The following is a 22,233-nucleotide window of genomic DNA, read 5'->3' as shown; positions in this document are numbered from 1 at the left end:
CTTTGTATTGTTACAGTGTCATATGTAAATGTTACTTTATCCTAACACTTTATCCTAAATGATGATAAGGTAAAACTGGTGTTTACAATCAACATGCTTTAAGAAAATGCACACACACCTCATTCTCAGTTGCAAAGCATTTATTGTGCAGTAAAATCCCATAGTGTACAAGCAAGGTCCATAGAAAATTTTATTCTATGAGAATCAAAACTTTATGTAAAAGCCTCCGCCAGTGATTTCATCCGCACACAAAGACTGAATTCAGATTAGCATATTAGCATTCTACCATTACTCTTTTTGCCATATTTTTACAAGACTAAAGATGGCAAATACCATATAATATGTGTTAACAATTAAGAAATAGATATATTTTCAGCGCATTGAAATTACAGGAGATATTGATAGAAAACCGAAGATGTCAAATCCACAAGATCAGCTGTCGTTCTCTGCAAACACAAACATAAACAGTAATAATAGCCTGATGAGTGAATTCATGAGTAAAACCAAATATACATATGCAGTATCATTGCTCTGTATACAGTGACACTTACACTTAGACACGCACGAGTAGGAGATGTACAGGTACTTGAATGTGCCGCCACATGGATCAGAGAAGACACTGTTGGAGGCTAATATGGAGCAGCTGCTCTTCCCTTCACATCTACACCATAATAAAATATACATCAATAAAAGAAAAATGGAATTCAAAATGATTTTATAATTATTATAAAGGTCAACTGATTACTCTGCTGGGAGAAAACACTTAGATTGTGTTAGTCTTAGCTGGTCTCCCAGATTGGTTTGGGTTGCTGTTGTTTTTTCAGTAGGACAAATTATGTTACAGTTACATGTGAAAATTTGAGCATGTTAACTCACCCACTAGCCACTACTGTTTGTGTATTTAAGGCATAGCAGTCAGTTTTGGCAAGCTGAGAAGCAGGTTGTCCAGCAGAGTATGTGCTGCCATCAGTTCGGCCGTAGTTAGCGCTGTGAATGCGTATGACAGTCCCATCATCTGAAAACATCAATTCAACATTTTATAGTCTGTTGGGTGCATAAAAAGTCATTATATACTGTAATTTTTTATTTAGTCATAAACTCTAATGCATCAAATAAGCTGAAAGAACAGAATAGGCCTACACACCACAGGTCAGGGCACTCGTAGCATGTTCACAGACCAAACTTGAACCTACAGTAAACACAGAAATGTTGTAAGCAATAAATGTAACTTCAAAACAGACTTAAGGTGCGTTCACACCAGACACGAATGGCGCGTTGAGCGTGAGTGATTTACATGTTAAGTCAATACAAAGACGCGATAGACCTTCCTGCGGTGCAATTCGCGCAAATGAGGCGGCGCGAATTGAGCGTTTCTGGCGTTTGATGCGTAATTCGCACAAGTTGAAATATCTGACGTTTGGCGAAAATTTGCGCCGCGCTAACCAATATTGAGTATCCTAAAAAATATATTGTACTATTTTACTCAATATGATATTATTGTACTTAAACAGATGATGTATGGTTGTAACAATAATCCATAGACTGATCAGAATGCTGATTAATATAATACTTGATGTCTCAATACAGACTGTGAACTGTATGTGCATGCTGTTGGGAAGCACCGGTGATTCCCGCTATACTGTACTAGTGAACTTAAGTGAACCAATGAACTTTGGATGACTTCCAACATATGACAGATACATGTAAACAGGTTTGATGTATGTCCCATGTGACCACCTCCAACCAATTGGGAGGCGGAATAAAATTTATTTTAAAAAAGGGCTGATCTGGCCCAATTCCACCATTGAAGATGGGCCAGGTGGGCTAGTAATAAATTGTGGCAAACCAGACAGGCATAGCCAATTAAAAACCGGAACTGCAAATTTGGTAGCGCAGATAGGTATAAGAAGGGATACCCGGACAGACAGAGACGGAAATGCGGCGATCGCTGACCCGGCTTTGTTGCTCAGTTCAATAAAGTCTTATTTTGACATCTGGAACTCTGCCTTTCAAGCTTCAATGTCTTCTTCATTGAGAAATGCTTTTATTGCTCCACAACACCAATCAGGAGCTTGCTTTAGTAGTGAAGGAGGCAGACATCCGAAACCAACATGGAGGACAAAATCATCCTCGCTGTATGTGGATACTCGAAGCTGTACGTAACATCTTATTACTATTACTAGAAACAGGAATAAAAAGGATCTTGCTTGGAAGAAAGTGAGTGAGGAGGTCGGACAATCTGGTAAGTTGTAAAAAACGCTCTTTACTCAATTTGAGCCGTATTTTACAACTACTTTGCCACTGAAGAGTGGCAGAAGCCTCTCCTTGACGCGAATTTGCGTTTGTTGTGAAGTGAATTTCATGCACGAATGAAGCGAGTAAACTCAAAATGTTCAAGCGTCCAACTATGCACCATTAGTGAGTGTGTGCTACTGAGATCATGCCTTTTAAGAGCATATTAAAATGTTGCAAACTGTAGTTTATGTTTTGCCTTGTAAAAACAAGTGCTGCATTGAACGTGCACTTCTAGTTTACATTAAATCTTAATAGGAGTTCACTTCCAGAACAAAAATGTACAAATAATGTACTCACCATCTGGTCATCCAAGATCCAAGAAGTCTTTCTTTCTTCAGTCGTAAAGATATTAATGTCCGAAAGCCCAACAACACCCCCTTTGTGTACCTTTATGTATATAACCGGATTAAATGGATAGTTCATCAAAAATGAAAATGTGATGTTTATCTGCTTACCCCCAGGGCATCCAAGATGTAGGCAAAGCCGGACAGTAACGGAGTACATTTACTTGAGTACAGTACTTAAGTACAATTTTGAGGGATCTGTACTTTACTCGAGTATTATTTTTGGGGAGTACTCATGACTTTACTCAAGTACATTTGAGAGGCACCTATTGTACTCTTTACTCCACTACATTTCTATCCATAACCGTGAGTACCCATTACTTCTTCTAAAAAAAGGAAAAAATAAAAATCTCGGAAACCCTCAATTTGTTGTTTCCCTCTCGAACACGATTGGATTGTGCAGGCGCCTCTGATTGGGACAGCCTATCAGCAATCACCTTCAGCTTTCCGCCAAAGTCAACTCCATAGTCAGATAATGATTTAGATGAGAGACGAAACCATGGACCAAACAATGGATAAAGATGCAGCAGGTCCATCCCGGGAATGTTCCAACCCGTGGCCCCAGTTCAGAGTTGTGTCAGAACATTGCTATATTGCCTTCTTTGCTGGTTTAGGTTTATTGATTTGATTGATGAAAAAACAGAGGAACTCACATGTACACACAATTGTTAGCTGAATTTTCTTTTCTGATATTACACATTAATGTAAGCTGAGCATTTGCTTTAATTTTCTTGAGTATGCGGTGTGTTTAACACAGTCAGGTTCAAATGTGGGTGCAAAAAATCCATTAAAACTCCAAGGTATTAACATTAACATTTTTCATAACTCCATGTAGGACGTTTCTGTACATAAATGTAAGCACTGTGGCAGTAGTAATGCAATATTTAGAAAATGTACTCTTGATACTCAAGTACTTTTAAAAACAAGTACTTCAGTACTTTTACTTAAGTAGACATCTGACTGTAGTACTTTTACTTGTACTTGAGTAAAATTTAGCAAGGGGTATATGTACTTTTACTCAAGTAATGAAGCTGTGTACTCTGTCCGCCTCTGGATGTAGGTGACTTTGTTTCTTTAGTAGAACACAAACGAAGATTTTTAACTCAAACCGTTGCAGTCTGTCAGTCATATAATGGCAGTTAATGGGCACCAAATCTTTTTTTTTTTACCAAAGTAAAATCTGTCACACATATACCTCACTCATTGTTTATATAGTGCATATTGGCCTCTCAAAATTGTAATTACTTGTGCTTATCCTGATTCTGGCAACAGATTGAAAACTAAAAGATTACATTTACTTGTGCAAACTCATCTGGGAGTGCTGACTTTTCACTGACCACATTGGTAGATCACGTTGACGCGTCACTATGGTTGCCACCCGTCCTTTAAAATACGGAATCATCCGGTATTTGAGAATGAAATTGCGCGTCCCATTTTGAATCAATACGGGATGGGTTTTGTCCCGTATTTTTTTATCATTTTTTTTAAAGCAGCGTCTCATGCAAATCATCCCACACGCACTTTATGAAGATGTCTCCTTTCCTACTTTTAATTGGGTAATACTTGATGTCATCATTAGTTTGATTGGTCTTTTTAACTTTCCAGTGAGGAGGGCAGGTCTTTTAAGCAAAGTCTGCCAAGTATAAAAATGGCAGATGCTCTCCAAGTAACCCCCCCCCCCGCTTCTGCTTCACACATAGTGAGTATGCAGTCCGTGTGCGTTACATATACGGTGCAGAAGCAGCACGGACTCATTTTGCTTTCACACAGGACGCATTTGTAGTCCGTTCCTGATCCGCGGCTGTTTACCACAAACACAACATTTATCCGTTATTTTGATTTCAAATACAAACGTGCTTTTTCAGCATTGTGATCCTCTTTTATTACAGTACAGTAATACAATCGTTCATAGACATATTCACGTTTAAACTCAATAAATTAAATGTATTATTCAATGCACTTGACTTATTTATATATTAAGTTGCTAAAGCAAGTTGAACACATTTAAACAGCATAGGTATGGTTCCTCCACCCCTATTTTTTAATAATAAACCAGTGTTGGGTTAAATTGGTTCCTGCGGCGACGATTAAAATTTTAACGGATGACAAGTGACTGACAGACGACAGAAGAAGCTGCTGCTGCTGCATCAGTATGAGGTAAGGGTTTTTATAACTCTTGTAACAGTATACTTATAAAAAAAAGAAATGTGAAATGCAAAATTAAATTATTTTTTTTTCAGTGTATTATTGTAACTACTCAGGAGAATGAGCTCGTTATTAGCTGTTAGCTCGCTAGCAATAATAAAGTAAAAAAAAAAAATGAACCGAAAGACTAGTGAAACTGTTGAGAGATGTATTACAGTAACCTAATGTTAATAATGTGTGGCGAAATGTAGCTAACTTACTGAAATCACCATCTACCATTGCTTAAGGTTTAAATTTTTGGCGGTATTATTTACAATAAAGAGGGTTCCACACCTATTCTTGGGAACGGTATACCGAACAAGCCAAGCTAACGCACTGCCAAAACTGGCCCAATAAGACCAGAACCTTAACACAGCTGGCTCAAACGAAAAGAACCCGGGAGCCAGGAGCTGTGTTCGCATCCAGATTATAAAACCTAACGAAAGTATGGGGAGAGGACCAACCTGCCGCCATACAGATATCCTCCAGAGGAACTCCTCTAAACAAAGCCAGGGAGGAAGCCACTCCCCTGGTAGAATGAGCTCTAATGTCCAAAGGTGAAGGCAACCCGCACACCTCATAAGCCACAGAAATAACATCCCTAACCCAATGGGATATTGTGTGTTTTGAGGTGGCTAGTCCTCTGCGGCCTGCACCAAAACACACCAGCAGTTGCTGAGACTTACGCCACTGACTAGAGCGGTCCACATACGCCTTCAAAGCCCTGACAGGGCAGAGCAGATGAAGACTGCTGTCCTCACTTAAAGAAGAGGGATAAAAAGCCTGTAGCACTACCACTTGCGAACGGAAAGACGTAGAGAGAACTTTGGGGACATACCCAGGCCTAGGCCTCAAAAACGCCTTGACCAGGCCGGGCGCGAACTCGATACAGGACCCGTCAACGCAGAGGGCCTGCAAATCCCTGACACGCTTTAAAGAGGACAACGGCAATAGCAAAGTGACCTTTAATGTCAGAATTCTCTCGGGAGCCGACTCTAAAGGTTCAAAAGGGGCTTAACTAGCCCCTTCAGGAAAACAGAAAGGTCCCAAGAAGGAAAACTAGGAGGACGAACTGGCCTGAAGTGATTAACTCCACGCATAAAGGAGACCAAACGGTGTCTACCCAATGGAACATCGTCAGAATCCCTCCGAGCAGCAATAGCCGCAACATAAACTCTCAGGGTGGTAGCGGCCGCTCCAGCCGGAAACTTTTCTTGCAGAAACTCCAGCACTGAACCGACTGGGCAGTTAACTGGGTCTACAGCATGAGTCAAACACCACGACTCAAAAACCTTCCATTTGGAGGAATAAAGCCTCCTAGTAGAAAGGGCCCTGACACTACTGATAGGCCAGAACGGGGCCACGAGGAGGAGGCATGCGCCGCACGCCCTCACCCTGCCTAAGACCACTGGAATGAGCTTGACGGGAGGGAAGGCATAAAGCCTCCTGTCCGGCCAGGGATGCGCCAGCGCATCGATCCCCAGGGGGGCAGGATGAAAAAGGGAGAACCAAAGGGGGCATTGGGACGACTCCTGAGACGCAAAGAGGTCCACCTCTGCTGCGCAGAAACGTTCCCAAATCTGAGCCACCGTCTGGTGATTCAACATCCATTCCCCTGACCTGACTTTCTGTCTCGACAGAAAATCCGCCGCCAGGTTCAGGACCCCGGAACATGAACCGCTCTTAGGGACAGAAATTTGTTCTGAGCCCAAAGGAGGAGATGGCACGCATGCCTGTCCAGGGTGCGCGACCGAGAGCCTCCCTGGCGGTTGATGTGTGACACCACTGCCATATTGTCCGTCCTTACGATGACATGAGAGTGCGACAGGAACGGAAGGAAGTGAACGAGAGCCAGAAAGACTGCTCTGAGCTCCAGACTGTTTATGTGCCAAGTGAGAAACTTGCCCGTCCACAAACCCCAAACTGGTCTGCCTTCGAAGACAGCACCCCAACCCGAAAGGGAGGTATCCGTCGAGATCATTTGGCGACGGCAGACTACTCCCATTCTCACTCCTGTCTGGAGGAAGACGGGTCTCGCCACACTGCAGAGCGCCAGAAACTCGCAGTGGATGGAGAGACGGCCAGGACGGGCGCACCCCCACTGACTTCATCCACGGGGGGAAAGCTCTGGGCGTCCCTCACCACACGAACAATACCTGCAGCATGCAGCGACCCTGAGAGGAGAAAACCTGAGGTGTCTCCTGCCTTCAACGATCGCCACAGAGGAGGAATGGCCTGCTGACCTTGAAACGCACGTAGCGGCAAGGACTGCGCAGTTGGAGGAGGAGAGCATACTGGGGACGGACAGATATGCTTCAGCGGTCTGTCACGATCCATCAGGACGGGGGAAGCTCTCCTCTTCCTGACACACGCATCAGGAGCACCCCGAGGAAGGCAAGGGGGTCTTACTAGGGTGCTTTAAGTCAATCCGCTTGCGGGGGGGCGAGTTACAGAGTGACCGTGTACGGTGGGGGATGCGCCGTGTCACTAACTCTACCAACTGGCTCCTTCCCAGGGGCCAGACGTTCTCTGGAGGATGAAGCGCTAGTCGACTCGTGCGTACGCCGTGGCATAAACTGCTTAAACGCAGCTGACTGCGTCTTAGCATCCTCCAGGGAACTTATCCACGACGGTGGAAACCGCGTTGCCGAATAAGCCAGAGCTAGAAATAGGGGCATCGAGAAGGAAAGCCTTCTCTTTCTCCCTAATCTCTGTGAGATTCAGCCACAGGTGGCGCTCAGCCGCCACTAAGCCCGCCATGCTGCGTCCAACCGCACGAGCTGTGTGCTTAGTAGCACGAAGGGCTAGGTCGGTAGCTCTGCGAAGCTCTTTGACTGCTTCGGGGGTCACACCATCTCCTTCGTCCATTTCCTTCAAAACCTCCGCCTGGTAGGCCTGAAGAATGGCCATGGTGTGAAGAGCTGCACCTGCCTGTCCCGCCGCCATGTAGGACTTACCAATTAGAGCGGAAGTGGTCCTACACGGCTTAGAGGGAAGGAGAGGATGGGACTTCCACAAGGGGCGGAGTTAGGCGAGAGATGCACAGCCAAAGTGTCCTCAACAGCAGGGACTGCAGCATAACCCTGCTCCACAGAACCTACGAGGTTGGTGAAGTCAGCGACCGCTGCATTACTGAGACAGGAAGAGAAAGGCTGCTTCCATGACCTGGAAATCTCCTGATGCAGGTCAGGAAAAAAAGGCAGCTTTCGTCTCACTGGACGCACCCCAGAGCTACAAAGAAAACGCTCATCAAGGTTAGATGACTGGGACTCACAAGGCTCATCCGGCCAGTCAAAGCTCAATTTCTCCGTAGCCCGTGTCAACACGTCAACCAGCTCTGAATAGGCTGGGGGAGGCAGCGCCTCCTGGCCGCTAAGCGGGAGAGCGTCGGGCGCCGCGGATCCGAAATCCTCAGGAAACAAGGAAGGAAATGAAATCTTGTGCCCCTGGGCTGGGAGCAAGACAGCAGCAAGAAAATACCACAGGAGAAACCGCGTGACGGCGCTCGGGCGATGGAGGAAGAGAAAGTGAAAGCTGCTCACTCTCCATAGCCTCAAGCTCAACATCCGAACTCCAGGCCGCGGCTTCACGGAGGGAGGAGGCCTCCGGAGCTGCACGGCAGGAGGAAGCGGTGGATTCATTATCAAAAACCGCGAGTCTAGCATGCAAGGTTTTTAAAGTAAAGTTCTCACAGCATTTGCAAACAGAATTGACAAAAATAGCGTTGCACGCATGGGCAAGGCCCATGTATTTGATGCACTTACCATGCTGATCATCGCTCGAAATGAGGCGAGAGCACGGCGGTTGGCAACGACGAAAATCCATTCCACTCACCGCTAGGAGAATATTATTCCACTAATGTGGTTGCTGAAGTGCAAATGCTAAAATTACACAAAGTTTAAGAAAAGAAATTGGGCTTTCAGAAAAACCAAGAGAAGCGAACGCTTCTGAAGAGAGGAAAATCTGAGGGATAAGATGGCGCGCACGCTATCTAGGTTGGTCATGTAAGACGTGAGGAGGAGCTTCACGCCATCAGCTAATAAATTGGCGTGATTCTATAGGGCTTCAGACAATCGTCACACCTGGGGGTGTTTCCCAATGCGTAAGTGAACCAGCGTTGAGTGAACCTATGAAAGAGAACTACAACAGTGGAATCTCTGCCAGTTAATTGAACATTTCAATGTAAGTAAACTATTTAAATTAGTGATCCATACACTACCCATCAAAAGTTTTTGGACAGTAAGATTTTTAATGTTTTATGAAGAATTATTTTCTGCTCACTAAGCCTGCAATTACTTGATCCAAAATACAGCAAAAGCATTAACATTGTGAAATATTTTTACTATTTAAAATAACTGCTTTCTATTTAAATACAATTTAAAATGCAACTTTCCTGCAATTTCAAAGCTGAATTTTCAGCATTACTCCAGTTTCAGTGTCACATAATCCTTCAGAAATCATTCTAATTTACTGATTTGCTGCTCAAAAACATTTAATTAAAAACTTCTGATTGGTAGTATAGGTTTTCAACGTCAATTATGACTTCTAACAATTATAAAAAAGTTTACTAGTTTATCTGTAAAATGTTTCATCTTCTGCTTCATCTTATCACAGAGGAAGGAGTGAATGAAGGAAGGAAGTACACTACTGGATGACACCAGTATTGCTGCACTAATTCCAAGAACTCCTCACAAGTTTGTAGCATTTTCAATGGGGAGGCAATGGAACAGAAGACCTGACTACAAGCAGTGGACCTGTGTTTCAAACATTTCTGCATGTATGACATCAACTACCCAGAGACATCTGCACCCATTAGAACACAGTCTTTCGACACAGTTTTAAGCATTTTTATTATTATTTTATTAATACTTGTGTTTATGATGTTTTGTTTTTGATTTATTGATAAAGGTCTATGTTATTTTTGTCTTATTTGTGTACTGTATGCGCACATTTGTGTATGTTTTGATATGAATGAATATAAATTGATACACATTTGTGATCCTGGACCACAAAACCAATCGTAAGTAGCATGGGTATATTTGTAGCAATAGCCAAAAATACATTGTATGGGTCAAAATAATCGATTTTTATTCAGAATCACATTTATTATGTAGAGTCACATTTGTTGGTTTTGAATTCAGTGTACATCTTGAAAATGTCAGTTGTATGTGGACATTTGTGTGTTTTGAATGTTATATTTTTACACATTCTTGTACACTTATTTTATGAATTTGCTGTACTTATTAAAACTTTTACATTTCAAAATGTATTTCTTAAAATTTTATTATTTTGCATATTTAAATAAACAAAATGTGTATCTGAAAACAAAGTAGTGGTATAGTGTAGTTTTATTAAGTAATTTTATAAGAAAATACTGATGTAAATGAATATAAATGATTAACCCAACTGTTGGGTCACTTTTAACCTAGTCTCAGCCTCAGACGTCACGCCCACGGAACGTTGGCTAAACGTCTGATGCATATGGTACGCTTAACTGGAAACACTTCAGGAATGTCGAAGTCGTGATCTGATTAGTTGAATTTGACCGGATTTCCGGAAGACGCGAGTGTTGCGTTTATTTTCGGTACACCGGGAAACAAAGCGCAGACTGATTTACTCTGTGTTTTGCTAAAATGTGCTTATGCAGACACCATTGTTGTTATACACATATGCGACGTTCACGAAAAAATTACTAACTTACTGCTTGTTCTCCCTCTTCTTCGTTATCTTTCAATGCTGGTTATTTTAATGACTGACTAGTTGCACGCCAGTCTGTTGTTGTGGGGACATTTCCACGCCCCGAAACGTGACGCTGAACGAAACAAACTGTGATTGGTTGTTTGACATGTCGATCAAACGGTCTTATGGGCGGGACTTGGCCAATGAAAGCTGCCATGAATTCCAGACCTTCAGCCGTCAGTCTGAAGGTCTGGCTACGCGAGACTACTTTTAACCCAACTGGATTTTAACCCAATTCATTGGGTTAAAATAACCCACAGATGGGAAGGTGCTATACCAACCCATAGTTGGGTTACTAGTTGGGTTATTTTTAACCCAACATTTTTTAGTGTGTGTATGAGTCTGGACAGGTCAAGACCTGAACAAGCATCAGGAGCAGTCTATAGATGGAAAGACTGACTTCTTATCCATTGTTTGCAAGAATACAGACTACTGCATGTTTCCCAGATAGCAATGAGTCGGCGGACCGCCGGCGGTGCTCCGGCGGCAGTAGAAGCTCAGAATGGCGTAATCGCAAACACGTTTGACGGTGCACCGCCGGCGGCAGCCGCTTTTTAAAAGTTAACACTGAAGCAGTGTTGAAGTTAACGAGATAATTAGGTGATTAACAAAGTGATGATTGATCATTATTGAAGACACCTGATGTTAATAAGCAGAATCACCAAAGGAGAAAACCAAAATTTTTAAGCAACCATTATAGTGGTCAATGTTTGCATTAGTTAGGCTCTTGAGAGAGTTTATCTGAATATGCCGTTTGTCACCATTGTTGAGATTCATGGGCTGGTTCTTGATGTCTATGTGTGCCGATGTGAAAATTTTTTTTTTTTTTTTTTTCTTTAAAGAGGTTGTAAAAAAATCTTTCCAAAATGTATAGGAAGTGCTGGATCTTTTGTGGATTGTCAAGTCTATTACAATAAGCAGCACAACGTGATTCACGTCAAAAAATGAATATGTTAAAACATAATCATCACCTGATGACATGATCTTATGTCGGGCTGTTTTAACTCAAATACAGCAGCCAAACAAAATCTAGCTTTAGGGTCAAGAGCCTAACTAATGCAAACATTGACCGCTATAATGGTTGCTTAAAACTTTTGGTTTTCTCCTTTGGTGATTCTGCTTATTCACATCAGCTGTCTTCAATAATGATCAATCATCACTTTGTTAATCACCTAATTATCTCGTTAAATTCAACACTGCTTCAGTGTCTATATGTGTCCACACTCTGAGTGTTAAATTAACACTGGGGATTTTGCTGTGTAGCCATGGCTGCTGGTCGATTAGTAGAAATCCTTGTATTTCAAAGCGGCTTGCCGCCAGCCGGCCGCGGTCCATTAGACGGAGCCAACCGCCATAGAAAATGAAGCAGTCGGCCCGCCGGCTTTTCGCCGGCGGCATCTCGCAAGAAATGGGAGTGACGTATTCGGCGGCAAACGTTTCATCCCAGCCAGCGGGACGCACCTATAACCGACAGCTTAGGGCCGGCGGCAAAAAGAAGCCGTGCAGATATTTTTTGCTAGCTGGGTTGTTGTTCCTGTGAGTGAATGATTAAGAAGTTATCTGTTTACCTTCAAAGCGGTTCAAACTTAGATATTCAGTTACTGTCTTTGTGAACTGTAGCTAAACTTGTACACTTGTCTATAGTGTATAAATGATCCACTTAAATGCAGCTGTTTAAGTGCAACTTAACCCTTTCACACATGATTTCAAAATATTCTATCTGACCCCAAAGAGTGAGTTTTTTTAGGCGACCGTTATTTTAGAATGTTTCGCTTTAATGTTTCCATGGCGACGCGTCATGTGACACACTGCAGCCGCACTGTAAGACACATGGATCGCTTTTATTTTGTTTTTCCTTTTTTATTATTAATATTCACAAGCATGCTCACTATATTATGAAATATCTGATATTCCGATTTCGAAATATGTGCAAGTAAATGTATTTAAAAGTTGAAACACTTTTATAATGACCGCGTTAGTTGATCTATACCGGGTGATGGGCGCCGCCATGTTTGTTCGCGCTGAATATGCATACTATCCATCCTAAATAGTATTCGAAAATAGAATTAGTATGTCCCAAATCGTAGTATGTTTAAAAAAGTATTCCAAAGATTTCCAGATGGTCTACTACTTAACTTCTGAATTCGAAGTGCGGATCAATGCACACTCTAACGGCTAATATTGCCCACAACACATTGCGCGGTGAACGAGGATTCGATTAGAACTACAAACACGCATAAAAAGTGTTAAAAAACTACAAACATGGAGGATATGCGCGACCAACGGACAGGTAGAGAAATGGGTTTGAGTGATAAATAATCAGTCTGTAACCTGATAAAAAATATTTTATTATATCTCATGTGCAGCAACATTATGAACTTTTATAATGATAGGTTTGGTCATTAACGTTTTAAGGCATAATTATGCAAAGACAAGAGCAGAGTCCTCGGCATGAAAGACTCCTGAAAGAACGTGCCTCTTCATTTCTCTCTAATACGGTAGAAAATCAAATTAAACGAAATGTAGATAATGTTAACTGTGATGATTGACAGGGCAGTTTAGACAGTGACAAGATTCAGGTAACTAATGCTGCGTTCCAGACAACCCGTAACCCGGTTTTTCCGACCTTCTACCAGTGAAAGTGCACTGGAACGGCAGTCAAACCCGTGACTTCCCACTCCTGAACTCGTACTAGATCAATGTACTCCCAGACCAGTTACGAGTTCTGACGTAACATAGCCCGCGAAACAACAAAGTCAGTCCTAATGCGTGCGGTGTTTATGCAAGTGGCACACGGTGGAAAAATAGAGCTTAGGACAATATAACGTTGCAATCAAATAAATAATAATATAAAAATAATAATAATTCATAAATGTGCCCAGGCAGTTTGGCGTGACTTGCCTGGAACGCTACAAAGTCGTGAGTCGTAGTTTGAAGTGGTGATTTACCAGTTTAAAAACCTGCCTGGAGCGCAGCATAAGCAACAGAGTGTCCGTTAAAGAAGCAGTTCTCTTACGAGAGGTCACTCTTACTGCGTAGCTAACGCTAGGGGAAAATCCTTTCCGCGAGAGATATTGAAGCCAAAAAATTATCCTTAATTTTGTATTAATGTAAAACGCGTTGCCGCAGTGAGCAGACATAGGCGAGGCGTACTGCGTGCCTATTGGCTGCTCCGCAGCAACTGCAGCACCTATCGAGCGAGGCTTGGCGCGAAGTCAGCTCCAATGAGTGCATTTCGCGCCTGACACGTCATCTCCCGCCGAAAGTGGCGTGATCCCAGCCTATAAATATCGCTCGCAGGTAGCTACACTCTGATTTTTTCATCCTTCAAGCGAAGCTCACGCATCGCTGGAGCCGGAGAGGAAGCCGCCGCCGTTGACTGCAAGCATCTCAGCGGGACGAGCCATTGGAGCTGCTGGCCACGCCGCCTTCCGTGCCTTCCTGCTGCGCTTTCCGGCGCCTATATCCTTTATAATCTTTTATAATCTACAGTGTGTGTTGCCGCTGCGATACACACTGTTTCTCTAAGAGAGCAAAGTGTCTTTTTAAAGATGCTTTCATACGGCTCGTGCAGATGCCAATGGCGACTCTGAGGACTTGCCTGCCTTCTTCACTGAGACTGCTCCCCCGCCCGCGCGGTGTCGCGCCGTAAAAAGCGCTGTGCCCAGCGGGCCCCGGACCCTTCCTCCAGCCGACAAAGCTCGCCGGTTCGCCCGCCTGCTTCATCGACCTCGTCAGCCTCTGTTCCGGACGTAAAGCGGCCGCTGTATGCCACCGCTTCCATCAACGCCGCTGACGAGGGGGGCCATGAAGGAGGAGGAGGATTTCCGTTTCCCGCCAGAGCGGGAACGCGCATTCTGCTCAGACGCAGCGCTGCGTAGCATGGCCTCTCACCGTTGCTGAGAATCACCCGTGGTTAACGGATTCTGATGTTTTCTCGTCCGGCCGCCGCCCCGCCAGACGCGGCCCGCGGCCCAGGATTGAGTTGAAACCTGAGCCTCCGAAATCGTCCTAGCAACTAGGAAAACGACGGTGTATGAGTCCCGCTGTTGCCGGTCCCCCACCAAAGTTATTCGCTCGTCCAGTCCCAGGAAATGTGACTGTTCCAGTGTTTTCTGCAGCCAACAAACCGGCTCCGTCGCCCGTTTGCCTGCACACAAAAGTCGTTCCCACGGCTACACAGATAAACCCCCAATAAAGTGTATTATCTGGTGTCCCGGCCACGGCCGATGGTGTTTCACGTGTTGTAAGAATATGCCCACTAACCAGTGCTCATCTCTACACACAAGCACAGCGCACATAAAATCGACTCAGATCGATTGCGCGTCACACGTGGTAAATGTGCCCGCTTCACAGTGCCTACAGACACCACATTATGCACTGTTGGTTTCTGTAAAAACGAAACCAACAGTGCATTAACTCTATGCTTTGGAGTGTTAAATGTGCCCGCTTCACAGTGCTCACAGACACCTCATTATGCACGTCAACCGGTTTCTGTAAAAACGAAACCAGGAGTGCGTTCGCTCTATGCAGGCGAACGCTGTTTGGAGTGTTGAACGCCGGTGCGCGAGTCCCGCGGCTGCCAGACTCCCACCGAAAGTATTCGCTCGCTCAGCTCCAAGAAATGGGGCTGTTCCAGCGTTATCCGCAGTCATCAAGCCGGCGCTGCAGCCTGCTTGTCTGCACTCTAGAGCCGTTCTCACGGCTACCCAATTAAATCCTCAAAGGAGTGTATTTTCGGGTATTCCGGCCATAGCCGAAGGTGTTTTGTGTGTAGCTCGCATGCGCATACACATGAGCACATCCTGTCATACAAAACCCGCGCACATAAAGTCGACCCGAATCGGCTGAGCTTCACACGTGATAAATGTGCCCACCCCAGAGTGACCACACATATCACATCAGGCAGGTCTTACGGTTTCTGTAAAAACGAACCGGACGACGCCCCGTCTACACGGCTAAAGGCTGCGCTGAGTGTGTTGAATGTGCCCGTTACTACGCAACCACATATATACACAAAGATAGCAGTCCCCGCGGTCAGTGTACCCCGAGCCTCGAATGTCACAGTCACTCGTGCGTCACAACGCACCGAAGCGACTCCGTTATTGACAGATCGGAGCGCGCTTCGCACCTACCCCCTTGCGTTACAGATAAATGCATGGGAAAAGCTCCCAGGGGTTTCACAATGGGTGCTGGACATTATTAAAGGAGGCTATTCGCTACAGTTTCACCGACTTCGCATGTGGTATATGTGCCCACCCCAGAGTGCCCACACATATTACATCAGGCATGTCTTACGGTTTCTGTAAACCGGACGACGCCCAGCCTACGCGGCTAAAAGCTGCATCGAGTGTGTTAAATGTGCCCGTTACCACGCAACCACATATACACACAGAGAAAGCAGTCCCCGCGGTCAGCGTACCCCGAGCCTTGCATGTCACAGACACCGAAGCGGCTCCGTTAGTAACAGATCGGAGCGCGCTTCGCACCTACCCCCTCGCATTACATGCAGATGCATGGGAAAAACTCCCAGGGGTCTCAAAATGGGTGCTGGACATTATAAAGAGAGGCTATTCGCTCCAGTTTCGACGACGCCCTCGCCGTTACACGGCGCGCGTCGAGACCACGATAAAGGCAGATGCAGCACACCTGCTACGAGCTGAAGTGACCACTAGATCTAAGGCAACTGAACAAAGCGCTAGTGAAGCGAAAGTTCAGAATGCTCACAACCAGGAAAATCCTCGCGCAAGTGTGCCGAGGAGACTGGTTTGTGTCAGTGGATCTGAAAGACGCGTATTTTCAAATACAGATAGCGTCGCGTCACAGGTGATTTTATGAGATTCGCCTTCGAGGGCCAAGCTTATCAGTACACAGTCCTGCCATTCGGTTTGTCCCTAGCACCCCGTATATTTACGAAGTGCATGGATGCAGCGCTCGCCCCGCTCAGACAGAAAGGCGTGCGAATACTGAATTATTTGGACGACTGGCTGATTTTAGCGCAATCTCACTCAATGCTCAGGGAACACACGACCATGTTACTCGATCACCTCGAGAACTTGGGTTTGAAAGTCAACTGGGAGAAAAGCTCGCTGAACCCCAGCCAGAATATCTCCTTCCTGGGCATAGAATTAGACTCGCTGGCAATGAAAGCGAAGCTTTCGTCAGTGCGCGCGCTGAGCGTTCAGAGCGCAGTGAGCGCGCCCTGCCGCAGCAAGTCTGCCCCGCTCAAGACCTTTCAAAGAATGTTAGGTCTTATGGCTTCAGCATCATCAGTTCTACAGTTAGGGGTGATTTGCATGCGCCCACTGCAGCTCTGGCTGAAAGCGCGCGTGCCGCGCCGAGCGTGGGCGTCCGGTCGACTCCGTCTCACGATCGATCAGAGTTGCGTTACAGCCCTGATGCCGTGGAGAGCAGCCGACTGGTACCGAAAAGGGTGTCACTCTAGAGAGACCCTCGAGGGTGAAAGTAGTGTCCACGGACGCGTCCACCTTGGGAGGGGGGGGCACTGCTAGAGGGCAGACCGGCGTTCGGCCTATGGTCAGAACGAGAGAAGTCACTGCACATCAACTGCCTCGAAGTGATAGCAGTGGACAATGCGCTGACATACTTTCTTCCCCTATTGAAGGGAAGTCATGTTTTAGTCCGCTCCGACAACACATCGGTAGTGGCTTACATAAATCGCCAGGGCGGACTCAGGTCCAGAAACCTACATGCACTTGCAGAACGCCTTCTGGTATGGGCTCATGGCAACCTGTGCTCGCTAAGGGCAGCGCACGTGCGGGGGACCCTAAATGTAGGACCAGACAGACTGTCCAGGAACATTGTTCCGGCAGGCGAATGGTCGCTGCACCCCCAAACGGGGCAGCTATTATGGAAGATATTCGGCAGAGCGGAGATAGATCTATTTGCATCTCAGGACAACGCTCGCTGCCCAGAATTATTTTCCAAAACCAAGGACGCACTAGCTCATACGTGGCCCCGCCGTCCTCTGTATGCCTTTCCCCCGGTCTCTCTCCTACCACAAGTGATAGAGAGGGTGAAAGAGGAAAAATGTGCAATTCTGCTGATAGCGCCGTTTTGGGGAAACCAGACTTGGTTCCCAGCGCTGATGCAGATGACGAGCATCGCACCGTGGCCAATACCTGTGAGGAGAGACCTCCTCTCGCAGGCGGGCGGCGCGATCTGGCACCCCCATCCCGAGCTGTGGTCCCTTCATGTATGGGTCACCAGGGAATATATGATGAACTCCCCACAGGAGTGATATCAACGATCGCACAAACTAGAGCTCCATCTACTAGACGGCTCTATGCATCGAAGTGGTCGATATTTGCGGACTGGTGCACAGCCCGCGGATCCTCACCCACAGACTGTGGTGTGACAGATGTACTTTCCTTCCTACAAGAGCTACTGGACAAGGGCAGATCCCCGTCCACGCTCAAAGTCTACGTGGCGGCCATAGCAGCGTTCTCGAGGACAACGCTAGGTCAGTCAATAGGGAAGAACGATTTAATCATCCGCTTCCTTAAAGGAGCTAAAAGGTTAAATCCACCCAGACCGCCCTCAGTCCCAACATGGGACCTTTCTGTGGTGTTGGACGCTATGAAGAGCGAACCATTTGAACCACTACGGGCGGCTGAATTAAAATATCTGTCTCTTAAAGCTATATTCCTACTAGCGCTCGCTTCAGTGAAGCGCGTGGGAGACTTGCATGCGCTTTCCGTGGGCGCGACATGCATGGAGTTTGGGCCCAACGACTCAAAAGTCATACTCAAACCCAAGCACGGATACGGGCCAAAGTCTATTAACACACCGTTTCGAGCACAGGTCATCGCACTGTCTGCTTTACCGGCTGTGGATGGAGAGGCTGACGCGAGACTCTTATGTCCAGTTAGAGCGCTAAGAGTCTATGTGTCTCGCACGTCTGCTTTTAGACAGACAGAACAGCTGTTTGTTTCGTTTTACGGGCATTCTAAGGGAATGGCTGCGTCAAAACAGACTTTATCCAGATGGATAGTGGATGCTATTGCACTGGCGTACGAGTCTAAGGGCATGCAATGCCCGCTGGGTGTCAGAGCACATTCCACGAGGGGCGTGGCCTCGTCGTGGGCTTGGTCGAGTGGGATCGACTTGCAAGATATTTGTACGGCGGCAGGCTGGGCCTCTCCGTCTACATTTATAAGATTCTACAACCTGGAGGTTCCCGCCCTACAGGCCAAATTGCTGTCGGTCTAGATATTAGCAGATATCTGGACCCACGTTCTAAGTTTATCCAGGCCGTTTACCTGCCCGGATACACCAGGAGCCAGTGTGTTTAGGGCACTAATCCCCTTATATGTTTAAGCACTGTATGAACCCCGGGCTACGGCCCTAGGGTCTATGGTATCAGATCTGGCATGCACGGCGTTTTACAGGGCGTTCCCCTAGCGTTAGCTACGCAGTAAGAGTGACCTCTCGTAAGAGAACGTACTCGGTTACTAACGTAACCTCGGTTCTCTCAGAGAGGGAACGAGTACTGCGTACCTTGCCGTGCAAGCGTCTGCTCTGGGCGCTCTTATGATGAAAAAACCAGAGTGTAGCTACCTGCGAGCGATATTTATAGGCTGGGATCACGCCACTTTCGGCGGGAGATGACGTGTCAGGCGCGAAATGCACTCATTGGAGCTGACTTCGCGCCAAGCCTCGCTCGATAGGTGCTGCAGTTGCTGCGGAGCAGCCAATAGGCACGCAGTACGCCTCGCCTATGTCTGCTCACTGCGGCAACGCGTTTTACATTAATACAAAATTAAGGATAATTTTTTGGCTTCAATATCTCTCGCGGAAAGGATTTTCCCCTAGCGTTAGCTACGCAGTACTCGTTCCCTCTCTGAGAGAACCGAGGTTACGTTAGTAACCGAGTACGTTATGACGAAGTAGTATGTCCCAAAGACTGCCTACTATTCTGCTACATACTCAAAAGTATGTACTTTTTCTTTACAAAAAGAGTACATACTTTTAGGGCATAGTATAAGTAGGTGAATTGGGACGCAGCACGAGATTGTAGACCACACATACGTGCACAGTTTGTACTACCCCATACACGCAGAAATAATCCAAATAAACCCTTTAACTGGGATCTGCTCTCTTGCTTCAGTTTCTCCAACCGGAAACTCCCACCACCGTTTCTACTAGTACTTAATCGAACCCTTTAAGCATCCCTTCAGCTTGTTATATATATATATATATTTTTTTTTCTTGAGGAAAACATTTCAGGATTTTGTCAAATGTCGTCTTTTGTCGATAAATGTCTCGTTTTTTTTTCTATCTTTTTCAAGACAGTTAGGGTATGTCGACAAACTTCCATCTCATTTTCTCCCTCAACTTCAAAATCGCCCTATAGACCTTTTTCCTGAGTAAACGATGAGCGCCGCCATTACGAATTCTAACGTCAGATTGAATGCTTTTCTGTTCCGGTTTCCATAGGAACCCATTCAAATAGCGTCCATCTGTTTTTAATGTAGCTAACGCTAATGTCATCTACACACTCATTAAAGGAGAAGTCCGGTGTGATATTGACCTAAAATCTATTGAATCATGATACCGAGTGAACGTACCTTGCATATCTCATCTCGGTTTGTGTCCTGCAGTCCGAAATCTGGGGTTAGTTATCCGACGCTAACAACAGGTTGTCAATGAGGGTGAATAGGTCATCGGAGTAGCCAGGAGTAGTAGGAAGGAACTTATCAGGGTATCAACTTATCAGGTTGTAGTTTCCTTCCTGCTCGTCACTCGACTTATCGTGACTAAATTCAAGATGGCGGCAGCCGGTAAATTTCTTGCAGCTACTGTCTGTATAAATCTTCTTGTAAATAAACTACCGGTGCTTTTTCTGAGTTCTCAATGTCTCGTTTTAAATGTCAGGGCCCTTGGAAGTCTACCAATGAAGTGTGGAGCTACTTTATACCTCGTAAATGGCATAAAACAGTGATTTATTTACATGGCTACACCGATGCCCTATTCACTCTCATTGACAACCTGTTGTTAGCATCGGCTAACTAACCCCAGATTTCGGACTGCAGGACACAAACCGAGATGAGATATGCAAGGTACGTTCACACTCGGTATCATGATTCAATACACTTTAGGTCAATATCACACAGGACTTCTCCTTTAAAGTGAGGCACTGACAAATGACGGTCATTGCGAAATTGCCAAGTGATGGCGCTATGGAGCCATGTGCTTTTTAAAAACATTTTAATAGGTTTAACATTAGTTTATTAGCTCGGAATATACCCTAATTTGACTAGAAACAATGCAGACCGGAAATGCAAAGCATTCTTTCAGTTAAGAGTCGGACTTACTTTTGTGTTCAGGAAAAACGTCTATACATCGCTGTTTTACCTTTTTTTTTGTTCCATCTTTTTTTTTTTTTTTTGATGGGTGTTCCATCTTCTTTGAACGTTCACTTTGCAAACATTGGGTTGGTACTTATGCAGCAATGTAGGATGATTTTTAAATTATTTTTAAAGTTGAGGGAGAAAATGAGCTGGGAGTTTTTTACCTACCCTGACTGTTTTGAACCAGAGATGTGCAGACTACTCATGTACATCACAGATGAGCATTTGAGGTTAAAAAGTATATAAATTGTTTTATTATTATTATTTTTTAACTAACCAATCGTTTTGCTCATTTACAGCCACATTTTGGATAGTTTGAAGCTGCATTTAAACTGCAATGTTAATTTCAATCTCGAAATTCAATATTGGGGCACCATAGAAGTCCACTATATGGAGAAAAATCCTGAAATGTTTTCCTTGAAAACCATCATTTCTTTACGACTGAAGAAAGAAAGACATAAACATCTTGGATGACAAGGGGGTGAGTACATCTGTAAATTTTTGTTCTGAAAGTGAACTTCTCTTTTAAAAGTGTGAATTATATATATATTCAAACTAAAAGTTTTACTTTAAAGTACATTTAAAATCATTACATTTTAATCATATTTCAAAGTGAACAGAAGTAATTATTTATTAATGATGTACTTAGGTGGGTCACTCCTAAAAAAAGCACTCCTAAGTTCAGCTAATTGAATTTAAAATAGACTTAAACTATAATGCATTTTCATTTAATTATAATTAAATATTCTAAATTGTAATTTTTAAATTAGACAGAATAAATTGAGTAGCAAATGGGATAATAAATACTTACGAACTCCAGGTGGGAGGCAAAAATAAGAGATTGCGAGATACTTGTTTGTGCCAACACAGGGATCAGTAAAGACTGTATGTGTTGCAAACTTACCGGTAAGAAGGAGGACACTGAGAGAAAACATGGTTCTGCTGTCGCTGTCAAAGGTGTAGATGTAGCCTCTGATGAGTTGATTCATATTTATATGGTCTGTTTTCTGATAACTCAAACAGATAACAATTGCCTTTTGTTTCCGTAAACGTACTTTGAAAGTACAAACACCAGATTTATATAAGAAGGACGAAACAATGGTGTTTGAGACTCACAGTATGTCATGTCCATGTACAGAACTGTTATTTTTCAACCGTGCCAAGGTAAATACAGTTCTCTTACGAGAGGTCTCTCGTACTGCGTAAGATATCTTACGCTATGGGGAAAATCCTTTTCCGCGAGATATTGAAGCCAAAAATTATCCTTAATTTTGTAACAATGTAAAACGCGTTGCAGC

General features: G+C 44.6%; 1 protein-coding gene across 1 annotated transcript; it reads right to left on the bottom strand.

Annotated features, from left to right (window-relative positions):
• Positions 1-308: 308 nt before the first annotated feature.
• LOC141286970 (D-galactoside-specific lectin-like) lies at positions 309-21,924 on the bottom strand. The gene is made up of 5 exons (XM_073819099.1): positions 21,747-21,924; positions 1,145-1,189; positions 877-1,015; positions 552-661; positions 309-316 (listed from the first exon to the last, which is right to left on the bottom strand). The coding sequence occupies exons 1-5, from the start codon at positions 21,922-21,924 to the stop codon at positions 309-311; spliced, it is 480 nt and encodes a 159-aa protein (XP_073675200.1).
• Positions 21,925-22,233: the final 309 nt, after the last annotated feature.

This window comes from Garra rufa, chromosome 15, assembly GCF_049309525.1.
Source record: "Garra rufa chromosome 15, GarRuf1.0, whole genome shotgun sequence".
In the NCBI taxonomy this organism is placed as follows: domain Eukaryota; kingdom Metazoa; phylum Chordata; class Actinopteri; order Cypriniformes; family Cyprinidae; genus Garra; species Garra rufa.
This window is presented reverse-complemented; position numbering and strand designations above follow the sequence as displayed.

Coding starts and splice junctions, on each gene's coding strand:
- LOC141286970 (XM_073819099.1), bottom strand. CDS start 21,924: ATGAATCAACTCATCAGAGGCTACATCTACACCTTTGACAGCGACAGC. Junction 1,190..21,746: donor TTGCCTCCCACCTGGAGTTC/GTAAGTATTTAT, acceptor TGTTTACTGTAG/GTTCAAGTTTGGTCTGTGAA. Junction 662..876: donor CAAACAGTAGTGGCTAGTGG/GTGAGTTAACAT, acceptor ATTATGGTGTAG/ATGTGAAGGGAAGAGCAGCT.